Source organism: Apteryx rowi, unplaced genomic scaffold, assembly GCF_003343035.1.
Source record: "Apteryx rowi isolate R43461 unplaced genomic scaffold, aptRow1 scaffold_555, whole genome shotgun sequence".
In the NCBI taxonomy this organism is placed as follows: domain Eukaryota; kingdom Metazoa; phylum Chordata; class Aves; order Apterygiformes; family Apterygidae; genus Apteryx; species Apteryx rowi.
Genome location: NW_020450822.1, coordinates 186,198 through 198,537, shown reverse-complemented (window position 1 = coordinate 198,537; position 12,340 = coordinate 186,198). Strand labels below are relative to the sequence as shown.

At 45.9% G+C, this 12,340-nt stretch overlaps 1 protein-coding gene across 1 annotated transcript; it reads right to left on the bottom strand.

Moving 5' to 3' along the window:
* Nucleotides 1–5,240: 5,240 nt before the first annotated feature.
* On the bottom strand, nt 5,241–11,712 carry CST7 (cystatin F). The gene is made up of 4 exons (XM_026081605.1): nt 11,233–11,712; nt 6,505–6,677; nt 6,065–6,181; nt 5,241–5,577 (listed from the first exon to the last, which is right to left on the bottom strand). The coding sequence occupies exons 1-4, from the start codon at nt 11,306–11,308 to the stop codon at nt 5,500–5,502; spliced, it is 444 nt and encodes a 147-aa protein (XP_025937390.1). The 5' UTR covers nt 11,309–11,712; the 3' UTR covers nt 5,241–5,499.
* Nucleotides 11,713–12,340: the final 628 nt, after the last annotated feature.

The following is a 12,340-nucleotide window of genomic DNA, read 5'->3' as shown; positions in this document are numbered from 1 at the left end:
TCAGACTGACTTGCTAGGGGATGGTCACTTGCTCTCAAGGCCACTTGCTTCATCTGGCAATTTCTGGACTTAGAAGGAAGCTATCTGAGAGGAGGAGGAAGCCTAGTAGAAGGGTTGCTGCAGGCTCTGACCTTGAATGCAGCTGAGCCTTATCTTAATAGTTTGTGGACAGGAACTGAGTGAGAAAGTCAGTGTGGTTGATGCTTCCTGGTAGTAGATGTGTCTAGCCCAAGACCGCCAGTGCCTCCATTGCCCCTAAAACTGAAAGGAGGCCGTTTACTGTCATGATGGGTGCAGCATTGGTGGTGGACCAGGATGGAATTGCAGTACCAAGTAGAGGTGTCAATGTGCAGTTTAAGGATCTTTTGACATGTGTCTGAGCACAGGATCTGCATACCTCCAGTTCAAGGAGCCCTAGAGTCTGCAGAGGCTAAAAGGAGTGCCCTTCCTGTGTTCAGGAGGTGCTGGCTCCCATTCCTGGTGCAGTGTTGGATCTTGCCAGCCCATCTTTGGTATGCGGAAGTAGGACGGTCTGCTCTCTGTAGCTGCAGAACTGAGACAAGATAAAGGCTGATGGACATACAGCTTGTTCATTGCTCAGTATGAGGGGTCATGAGAACAGTATTTTCATGGAAGCTCAGATACTTTTATTCCCTGATAGTTCCTCAAATGCAGTCCTCAGAGTAATACCAGCAGCATTAAAATGCCTGTAGAACAAACACCAGCATATGTTCCTCTTGGTGCTAGCATGGGCACTGCTTTTATGGGCTTATTCCACTCCCACAGAAGCATGAGGCAATGACATATTACAGTTTCAGATGGCTGTTGACACATCTACCTTGAGCAACAGAGAAGGCAGGGAGAAAACCAGCTCTGTCTTCTCTTGCTTGATGATAGCAGCCCAGGAACATGACACCTTTCCAGCTTGGCAGCTAGTTCTCTAGTGTGGATGCATTGATCTTTCTGGAAGAAGCAGGAGCAGTTACAGTAATGTCTATAGAGCTTGCCAGGGTAAGATTGTTTTGGGTGGCTGGAGAAGGGAGATGTAGCTCCCTAAGAAGGGAGCCTCCCTAAGAAGGCCTCTCTGCAAAACTCCCAGAGGAGACTGAGGGTGCTTCCTGTGCTTTCCCCAAGCTTCTCTTGGGACAGCCTTCGAAGAACAAATGGGGCGTGGGATTGGAGAGCAGTGCCCAGTCTCCTGAAGGGTTTGAGGAGATCTGTGCTTCAGTGCTACCCTACAGTAAAACAGCCTATGGAAAAGGGACTGAGCTGACATACATAATGGCTGTTCATTTTAAAGGTGTGTTCTGTAATTGTGCTGGGAGAGAAGGGGAAGAGTGTCTTGTTGTGGAACAGATGTTTCTGCAGGGTAGAAGTATCTAGAAGATTTTACTGGAGCTATTTAAAATGCTATTGCCCAGTTGACTGCCCTGCCCCTACCTATAGCAGAGCCACTGGAAGGTGGCTTAAACACACACAACACTGTTGTGCACAAGTTGGTATCTCAGTGTAAATGGCTGATGAAAGTGGATTTGTGCTAGGGCTTTGCAATCAATTCCTTTAAATCTGAGTCTGCTTTGGGTCAATTACCCTTGCAGATGGGTGACCTCTACCCTTTGAGGGTGACTGAGCACTGGAACCAATTGCCCAGAGAGGTTGTGGAGTCTCCATCCTTGGAGATATTCAGAAGCTGTCTGGACAGGGTCCTGGGCAACATACTCTAGGTGACCCTGCTTGAGCAGGAGGGTTGGACCAGATGATCTCCAGAGGTCCCTTCCAACCTTAACCATTCTGTGATTCTGTGTAAACTTCTGGATCTATTTGCTCAGTGATTACAGTAGAGATCTTATGGGCCTCACCCTTTGACCTCCTCATCAAATTTGTTTAAATAAAGCAAGTGCTGTAAAAGAAACTATGCTGAGTGCAATTCATTTGCTAGTCCTTTTAGGGCAGAGACTGAAAAATTTAGCAGTAAGTGACTATAGTGACCTAAATGCAACAGTCATTTCCCCCTGGTCAGCAGAAGTCATGTCTCCTCATCTAGCTATTGCCACAAAGTTAAACCTTGCCTTGCTTCTGTGCAGCTGTGTGCATAACTTCACCCAGCTGTCCAAGGGTCCTGGAAGACAGTCGAATTGTGAAGTCAAGTACAACTGGTGTACAAAGGCCTTCCAGGTCCCTAATGTGGGGTTGCTGATGCGAAGAGACTGCCAAGTGGTGAGTCTGTCAGTCAGTGATGCTTTATTTTGGTGTCAGGCAAGCTGTTTCCTGTGCAACTGAAAAGTAGGGGTGTGAGCAGCAGCTCTGGTGTCCAGCCTGTCCCTGGGGAAACTGCTGCTCAGCAAAGCTTGTGAGCAAATACAGATCCCAGTCTAAGGGTCTGCAGATCACTGGCAACTCTGAAGCTCTGGTGAAATGCAGGCTAGCTTGCTTTTTTGTGTGCATAGGACTTCTCAGTGTGCAGTCGGTCCCTCCCTGCAGCAGAGATATTGAGGAATACTTGTCTATACGAGGCCAAGAATCCTCTTGAGTAGATGAATCAAGAAGTACTGTGGGCACTGAGCACGTGGTGCTTCTGGTATACTGGAGAGAGAGCTGAAGCCAAAGGAAGCTGCTCCTTCAGTTTGTTCTCAACACTCCTGCACCAGCTGATCCCTGTGAAGCACCACCTTTGGTTGTCCCAGAAGCTCTTAATGCCACTGCTGGGGCTGTTCCTTTTTATGCAGCTTCTGGAACTGGCAGAAACAGTTTTCCCTTCTCTCCTGAGGCCATAAATCTTCACTAGATGTATTTATTTTTATTTAGTTGATTAATCCTGGAGAAAAGTATGTGCCTTGATACCCTGGAATAGATGTCAGAGCCTCAGCAAGCTCTGCAAGGGTGTGAACTCCCTGGAGTCAATTGGTGAACAGTTAACCTTGGTGTAAATTCTAACAAAGGTATCTCTTGGGCAGAGATATGGGCTCGAATGCTGCATGTCATTGTGATTAAATGGTTTTTAGCTGCAGTTCTTTAGGTCAGTGCTAGCACCATCCTTCTGATGTGAGACTGTTTAATTGCCCAGATCCTTCTCTAGCAAAGTGTTCTGGAGTGGTACTGAGAGCTCAGTCACCTTTAGCTCTGCTCCTTTCTTTTGTGCTTATGGTAACTCTGTTATCTACCTGGATGTGATGGATGCTGCTACTTCAATGTTCCTTGTTTATTATAGTGTTACAGTAAATACTCTGCTGCAGTTGTAAACATGAGGCTGACCTCTCTTTCTCCCTCAGAAGGTGCTTGCGTGCTTCTTCACTGGGTTGATTACAATGAGCTCATCTGTGTTGCAGTACATGCTGGCAATAGTTTTATGTAAAACATGTAGCTGTTCTTTGCTTCCAGAGAAGCCTGTTTGGATAGAGAGATTCAAACAGTACTGCATTTTCCTCAAAAGAGCAGCAAGAGCATGTTGGGTTTGTCAGCTTGCAAGATGACAGGTGTGTCTGGTTTTAAATTTTTGCTTCTTTAATGCATTGGGCATTGACTCAGTGAGGGGACTAAGAGATTAAGCCTCTTATGCAAGGGACTTGAAAGTTCACACATGGAAGACTGTTCTGGGTTGTGCTTATCTACCTGCTTGAATTGCTGCACTGACCTAAGCTGATTGTGTGCATTCCTCTTCCCCCACTGTGGCATGTGGAAAGTCTGATTTCATCTGTTACTCTGTACCAGGCTATTATGTTGGCTAAAGGAAGAAACGTGAATCTGTCTGGTCTGTCCTGGGCCAGTGCTGGCTGGAGCTGATAGGTTGGTAGGAAGCCTTTGGCATTGCTGCTGTGTGAAGTACCCAGCTGAAATGGAAGAGGAGGGATGAGGCCATTGCAACCTCTTTGAGATGTACAGAGCAGCTCCTCAGATGGGCTTGCTTCTTGCCCTCTTAAACTCAGCTGTGGCTTGGCTTTTCTGCTCTGTGGCCACCTTACCAAAGTTGGCTCTGTTCTTCCTTGTCTTCAGCTTCAGGCAGTTAACAGTAGCTTATGTGACGGATGAATGTAATGCCACACTATGTCCATCCATGGCCCTTTTGGAGGTTTCTTCTGAGCACTCCTTTTGTCCAGCTAAGACTCTCCCTCCCACAAAGATGTGATGCAGCACAGCTGCCTCTCCAGAACTGGAGGCTGAATTTGAGCCACTGCTGTGCATCACCTGTGCCACCCATACCTCACAAGTGAGGTTTCTCAAGCAGAGCTTGAGACTCGCCCAGCCTGCAAAGGCATGCTGTGGAATTGCTTAAAGTAGAGACCTAAACTGTGCTGATAATAGATCTACCTGTCTTAAGGGTCCTGGACCTTGACATGGAGCACTCACTGGCATTTTCAGACTGAAAGGTAGTTCGAAAGGTTGAAAGTGGGGGGGGGTTCTGCTAACAAGAGGTGCAAGAGAGCTGCAGCAAGGCAACAATTGTCAGGAGAAATGGAGTGTTTGTGGAAAGGAGGTGTTTCTTTATAGTTTAAGTCAGGGTGCTATCCACTTATAAGTGCTGGTCTGTATATTACTGATCACAGGTCCAGGCTTTGTTGCTGCTTTAAGGGAGCAGTTACCTGAATTCTTCCAAATATGGGTCTTAGTGATGTGTAAGCAATAATCTGTTCATGCATGAAGAGTGAAGGCTGAAGCAACAGCAGATACCGACTGAAACCAGGCCGTTGTTCTCCTAAACTTGAGTATAAGCTGTGGGCAACCAGAAATTGAGTATCTTCTATTAACCTGAATGAAACCACATTGCTTAACATCAGCAAAAATGTGCTTTGGGAATACGATTGGGTTTGTTTCTCTGTTTGTCATGATGCCTTTTCATAGAACAGATTAGCTTTTGCTTAAAGTAGAAGTGCTAACTAGTCATTTCTGGGCTGTGGGTGGGTCTCAGAACAGCCTCATCCATCTTCTTGTCTTGAGGCAAGATCAACTCTACCTTACTCATTCCTGGCAGATGTATCTAATCTTTTCTCTAGTACTGGAGACTCTTAAGATTTTATTTTAATTTTTTGTGTGCGTATATCCCCAGGCAAATTTTCACACAGTTATAAAGCTCTCAGTGTTGAAGTCATGTGTGCTGTGGTTTAGGCTTGTTTACTTCATGGCTGCATGAAGATCTGTCACAGAACAAAGCAAGTCCAACAAACCTTCCTGGCTCTGTTTGTGATGCTTGGACATGATTCAGCCAAAGAGGGAGGATGGTTCTCTAGTGAATGAGTGACAACAAGTTCTCATGTGCAGTTTAGTTTTAGACAAACAAAAATTTACAACTGGATAGCAGTGAATTCAATCGAGGCAGGTCTTTTTGGCCACCCAGATCTTGAACATCTTCCTCAGGAAAAAAAATCATGTGCTTTGAAACAAAAGCTCTGTGGCAATTCTGTACAACTGTTCTCTAGCTCAGTTTTGACCTCAGCAATCCAGGCAAGGAAAAGCTCTCGGTGAAAATTCTCCCTGTGAGTCATGTTCTTGCGGGTGAAAGGTAGGTCAGTTACAAAGAGCAATGGAAACTTGTGCTTTATGTAACCAAGGCATCATCCAGACCTCAAAATAGCACCACAGCAACTGCAAATAAAAGGGAATTGGTGACTAGGTTCAACTGACTGTGCCAGTTCTCAGCCTTGGGGCCAGGAGAGAACTGCATCTTTTTTTCCACCCCTTTTCTCCCAGGAGAAGTACTATTTGCCAAGTAATCTGATCTTACTGGGGAAGGCCCGATAAGGTTTCACTCCACCCTGCTGTCCAGGAAGTCTCAAGATTTCCCACCTGCTCTGTTTCTATGCAATTTCACCCTGCTATCCAGGAATGGGGAGCATGGGCCAAATGGCTGCGCCTGGCTCAGCTCCTTCCAGACAGGAGCTGGCCCTGGTTGCAGAAGAGGTGCTACGCTGCTTATACTGGTAAACCTGGCTAGCCCCACCTGGCTCTGCACAGAGGAGGCTTGTATATCTATGGGGACATGGCAGAGCTAGTCTATAAGGTGACTGTGCAGCTAGAGATCACCAAGAGTCACGTGCAGTTATTGGGTACCCCAAAGGAAGTGGACACATACTTTTTGCAGCTTTTTCTTCCTCTGGAATTTGCAGCCGTCCAGGCTGGAGTGCTCCCTTTTCTCACACACTGTGCGTCCAATTTCCACCTGCAGCATGTATTTCAGCCCTCTGACGATCTAGAGAAAGTAATTTTTTACTTTAATGACAGTGGGAAGAGGTGGGGAAAGGGATGCTAAAATAGAATTTTGGCTAGGGATCAAGTGCTACATCTGTGAATTGTGTGTGGTGTCGTGGATAGAGGTGTCCTGCATTGAGCTGCTGTGGGAAATAACTGTCCCGCAGAGCAATTGAATGAGATAGAGGGACATGTGCTGTTTATTTTTGGCAGGCATGCCTAGCAGTCCTGAGGGGGATCAGGGCTCCCACATCTGGGGTGTTCTGTGGGAGGGTCAATTGCTAAATGGTTTGGAGGAGCAATAGGATTCGGGGTTCTTCTTACCTGCACCATGGCTTTGTTTATTTGCAATTCTTTAAACAGAAAGAGGTCATTGGAACTGTTGTTGTATTGGTAAACGCCAAAGCGAGCTGCCTTGCGAACGCCGGAATTGTTGGTGTTCATGGGGACAGGGAAGCCGGGTTTCGTGGTTGAGTGAGGCAGTGGTACGTACACAGCTAGAACAACACAAAACACGAACACAGAATATATCTCCTGGTGCCTAAAATGGTGGAAGGTTGTGGTTTGTTCAGGCCTTCATACTTGTCCTGTGCACTTGTGCTTCAGGAAAGCTCTGCTCACCTTCTCTACAAAGTAATTTTAATTTTTTTAATGTTTGAAATGGGGAAACAAACCTGTGGGATGAAATGACAGGAAAAAGACCAAAAAGACTCTGCTAGAAGTGGCAGCAGAGCTCAGGTTGGTTTAGAGAAACCAGGACGTAATAAATACTTAGGACATTTCTGGTCCAACTCCCTGTTCAAAGCAGGACCAACTTTGAAGCTAGTTACAAAGCTAGATCCTCTTGCTCAGGGTACAGTATAATTTTGAGAACTTGTCAAACGCTGGCTGGCAGAGCCCTGCTGCTCTCATTTGGCACGCCAAGATTAACCTGTCAGGCATGTGCTTCTCCCCTCCCCACAATGCTTTGGTAGCGTTTTGAGGCTCTTACCTCAGAGGGATTGGGGGGGGGGGGGAAGACACCCTCCCTCAACATGCCAATGATGTAGAGGGTGCCATCTGGGCAGGGAAGACCCTGGGGCAGAGCTGGTTCTAGCTCTCCACTGTCCTGGTGGTGGACCGCTTTGGGCAGCTGTTGCACTGAACAAGTGCCAAGGACCATCTTGTTATCACAGCCATGAAGCAGAGGGGCGAGATGCAAAGGAAATAGAGATGGAAGAAAAACAATTCATGACCTTTTAAGTTCACGAGCACTTCTCTCCACACAGCACTTAATGTCCTTAGCTGTGTAGGTAATTGTCTTCCCTCCCTGCCCCCCCCTTCGTCTTTTCAATAATTTGAAAGAAGCCTGAAACTAACAGTTGATGCAGATATTTCTTCCCCTTTACACTCCCCTATAACCTCCCCTGCCCCCCCCCCCCACTTCTGTAATAGAAACAAGAGGAATAAATCCTCAACCTGTACAAGCTGTCACATAACCACTGCTTATGCCAGGACCTACCAGCTCAGAAGATGGCCCTTGGAGTTCACTGTGTGTGCTGTAAATGCATGTGTGCGTCTGCCCACGCACTTGTGTACAGAGCTTGTACTAATTTACTGTGAAAGTCAAGCTCTTTATCACCTCCAGCTCTTTTTCACACCCAAATCTCTCACTAATAGCCAACAGCAGAGCATAACCTGTGTCTTTAAGCCAGTTTCTACTGAGAAAAATAATTAGCTCATCTTGCTCCGTAGTAGAAGTCTTCCCTGTGACCCAGAGTCTATTTAAAAAAAAAAAAAAATAAATAAAAAGCATGCATGCCACCATGAAAATAGGTTAAAAAAATTCAGCTTTCGGGTTGGTTATGTACATCCTACTTTACATCATCATGTCCTCCCCTGCAGACTGTATTGGCTACATCCCATTGTAACACTTCTCAGTGATTACAGCACTTGACATGCAAAGGAGAGACCTAGCTCCCCTTTCCTCTTTGACTGAAGGATGTCTAAAGGCACATCCCTTCTTCCTGGCCAATACCCCAGCTACCATGAGTGGCCAAACTCCTCAACTTAATGAGGCCCACGTTTTCATGCAGTTGGTATATGTGAGACACAGGCCATATGTCTCAGAGCATATGTTCTGCAAGTGGCATGAGGTGACAAACTTTCTTGTCTTGCACCTCTGTTCTGGGATGGGACCTGACAGTGTTGGCTTACCTACCAACCCAGAATCACCTGGTAGGTCCTGAGACTATTCTTGAGAGGATATTTGTCCCCCACTGCAGCAAAAGTGGGATTAACTAGTTGCAGAGACTCATAGAGCCTAGTACTGAGGGTCTTCCTCAGGTAGCATATCTTATCCAGCGCCCAGCTCATGGGATAAGACTTTCCAAAGTATGTTTGTCCTTTTGTACTAAATAAGGACTCTGCCTAGAGGTTAAAGTTGTGGAACCCACAAGAAATTATGAAGCAGACTGTATGGGGCTTGCCTGAGGTCACAGAAGTAGTTTGGGACAGAGCAGGGCCTTAGTTTTGGGCCTTGTTCACAAGACCAGCTCTCGTCTTCCTTGGGGACTGTGACCACTTAATGACCGCTCACACTTGGAGCATGTGTAAAGGAGGGAGTTATGTTCTTGTTTTACTTTTTAAGCTTTTTTTTTTCCAATTCAACTTTTAAATTCAATATTTGAATTACAGAAAATTCAAGAGTACAACTTTCAAACTGAACTCTTGAAAAACAGTAGTTATGTGCAAGGTCACAAAACTAGTTTATTTCACTAGCAGCAGAGAGCTGGAGGCCCCCTGCCCTGCCACACGTCTGCAGAATAAACTAATCCTTTGTGCATGTTGGCAGCTTTGGAAGTGTTTTGTCAAAGCATTTTGTTTTGTGAGTGAAAAAGTATTAGCTCTGTGACCTCTGGCTAATCAATGGACCCAACGGGGAGGTACATATGTGGCTCAGCCCAACACTTTGATATTTGAAGATCAAAAGTTGCCTCAAAGTGTTCAAAGGTGCATGACAGATCTGAGTGGGTCTTAAACCACGTATTCCTTCCTGGTGGTTGGGGATGCCCAGCATTGTGACAGTGAGTACACAGAGACTGGTAACATATATCAAAGAATATTCTCAAGTGGTACCTTATAAGTATACTAGTATAATTGATCATATTACAGCTGTAATTAAATGAAGCTTTTACTTTTTTCTAACACACTGTCTTGTAGGAGTATTCCTTGGAAAAAACCTGGTTAGTTCAGTGGGAGCTGACAGGAACACTGTGCTCTTCCCTACACCAGCAATACCAGTCTCATGGGAACCTGCTCTTTCCTGAACCCTCTCTGCTCAGGCCAGCAACTGCAAGAGTCTGCTGGGCTGAGAGTAGCTCACTGGCTTGGACTCTTCTGGCTATTGGTCAGAGCCCTGCTTGAATCTTTGCTCCTGTGCCTGCTGGAAAGCCAAATGTGATGGTGTTGGAGCTGTTGAAAGCAGATATTGTAGTAGGCAGAGATAACCCCAGTCTTAGCACAAGACCCCTCTGTGGCTTAATAGCCCTCCACACCTCTTGAGTCATGGTGATGTCCCTATGAGGCATTGGATGGCAGGGTGAGGCAAGCTGAAGTTATGCTGGATGTATGCCAAGAAGCCAATGAAATGTACTGAATGAATGTTTAAAATTACATGAATGAGTGTTTAAAGCAGGAGTCAGTGTCCAAAGTACCCTTGTTACTATGACTCCTGTGCCTGGTAGATCTAGCAATGTCACACATGTGGCAAGGCAGAGAGAGCCTCTGGAAGAGAGAAGTTCATCACTTAACATGTTTTCAAAGCAATGTCTGGAGATGGTAGGTACACAACTTAGCAAGCTGGACAGGTAGCAGAATCATATATTCAGACCACGTGTTGTAGACAGGTGGTAGGCTGGTGTGTGCTTTAGTTTAGTACTCCAGCTTTCACTAAGGGGTACCAGGCATTGCACCTGCTTCACCCATTGCATCTTGGTTTTGAGTATTGCTTATACCTGAGCAAAGCGGTCATAAAATCTATTGAGCCCTTGAGGGAGAACTTTACTCCCTGTTTTCTGCTGGTGACCCAGATTCCTCAAGGCTATATATATATATTTTTTCCTTCTTGATGCACTTTGATTCTGGTTCAAGGTGGTCACCACATGGTGCACATGCTGGTCTGAAATAATGTTATGTTAATTGTTTGGATTACTTTGCCCTGCTGTACTTCCAAAGCCCAGAAATGCTCTGGTGCGAAGCATCAGTAGTTATGATTTTCCTCCCTGTTCCTGCAGCATGAGAGCGCCATCCTGTGGATGCTCTGACTAAACATTGGCTTCCTGCTGTCCCAACCTGCAGGGAAGCAAATAGGGATATTTGTGCAACAGGCTTCTTTCTTCTTTTATGGGGTACTTTCGAAATCTCCTCTCTGTTACTACTAGCAGCAAGGCTAGGTTTTATCTTTACACTTAAGAAGCAGCACAGTTCCGGCATGCCTCTGCAACCCCCAAAGGAAACCGCGGCCAAACCAAAAAGCTATTGGCTATTCAAACAACATCCTGGAATGCATTAGAACTTTCTGTGCATGGGAACCAAAGTAAAACTGAAGTAAAACTAAAACCTTCAGAAAGAAAACTGTCTGAAGCCTCTGTTCTAATGATTTAAGACCAGCTGCAATCAAGAGAGTTTCCTTGCTCAGCGAAGTAAGAGATGATATGGAGTAATGTTTCATTAAAGTCAGCTAATCTGCACTCAAGTGCCCATCTGTACTTAGTTAAATTGTTATACACTGTCTTTAGATTTAATAATCAAGGTCATGCAGAGTTTAAACACTGACAAATAAATTATAGCCATAAGTTTACTTTAAAATCCTCAGATGTCCCTAGATAACAGGATTTGCTACAGAGGGAGAAAATCTTTTAAGCAGTTGAAGTTTCAGCAGCAATTTGAACCCCGCAGTGCTGAGCCAGCATAGGCAGGGGTCAGAAGAGAGTTGTTATTTACTGACGTGTGAAAGAGCTGCACTCTCAGGACCTGAAGTGCAAGAAAACAGAAGTTATTTTCCCTTCTTACCATCTGAAGTCTTGGTGAAGCCCCAGAGTACAAAACAGCAAAGTGTGGCAAAGCTGCAGGCAAAGTTCACTGCCATTTCCACCACTCCAGAAGAGGACCCTTTGAGACAGAGAAGTGCCTGCCCTGCGTCTTGCAGATGAAGATGTGCCTCTTTGAAATGTTCTTATTGGCTGGGGAGAGAAGGAAGGGTGTGTGTGGGGAAACAGCCTCCCCCCGCCACGATCACAGTTCTGACACTGACTTTGTCTCCTGCTGATGACTACACACCTCTGAACCCTGCCACAAAGCTGTTGCTCGGAAATTGTGGTAACGGTTCTGCAGCTGAAAGGGACCTTTGCTTCGTGATCCTCAGGGGTTATGCAGAAATATGGGTGGATATGTGTGATGTGACACCCCTCACTTGTTCTGGGAAGTGTGGTGAGGGTGAGGAGAGTTACAGTCATGCGCTTCAAGGTTCGCGGAGAAACTTCCTGAAGAAATGGGCTGTGAGCCCAGGGGAGATGTAGCTCCTGACTTGTGGGTGGGAGTCTATGCAGGGTGTGTGGGGAAGCCCAACAGCAAAGATAGGGTTGTGGGGTTGGAGTGAGGGGGAACATCAACTGGGGATGGAGAGAGACAAGAAAGTGCCAGGTGTACCCATGTGAGGGGCTCCATCAAATAAGGAGATGAAGCATTTTGGCTTCAGTGGCTGGGGAAAAGACTGCCCCATATTTACAAAAGGTATTTTGAGAGCAGGAATAGGCTGTGTTACGCTCAAAGGAGATAACATTTTCTCCAGATGTGGAAGAAACACAGAGCAAGGGAAAGGGGTAGTTTGACTCCCTATGGTATGTAGAGCTCTTCAGCTCTAGGGTTGATCTCCCAAAGGTCAATGTTTGATTTCCAGAGAGATTGTCTCCAGACAGCATTGGCCCATGCAGAGGAGCTTGCAAATCTGGGAAAAGGACTTGGTTGCCAGGCCTTGCAGTTTTCATCATGCAGCTGAAATCACTAGCTGTCAGATTTAGGAGACTGGGAGATGAAATGAGACCTCACTGAAAGGCTGGCATGGTGAACCTCAGTCTGTGTGTGTGTATTTGTTTCAGGTGAGCTGGAAGGTGGCCTTTCG

Coding starts and splice junctions, on each gene's coding strand:
- CST7 (XM_026081605.1), bottom strand. CDS start 11,308: ATGGCAGTGAACTTTGCCTGCAGCTTTGCCACACTTTGCTGTTTTGTA. Junction 6,182..6,504: donor TAAACAAAGCCATGGTGCAG/GTAAGAAGAACC, acceptor TACTTTCTCTAG/ATCGTCAGAGGGCTGAAATA. Junction 5,578..6,064: donor GGAAGAAAAAGCTGCAAAAA/GTATGTGTCCAC, acceptor TTTTATTTGCAG/TTGCTGTGGTGCTATTTTGA.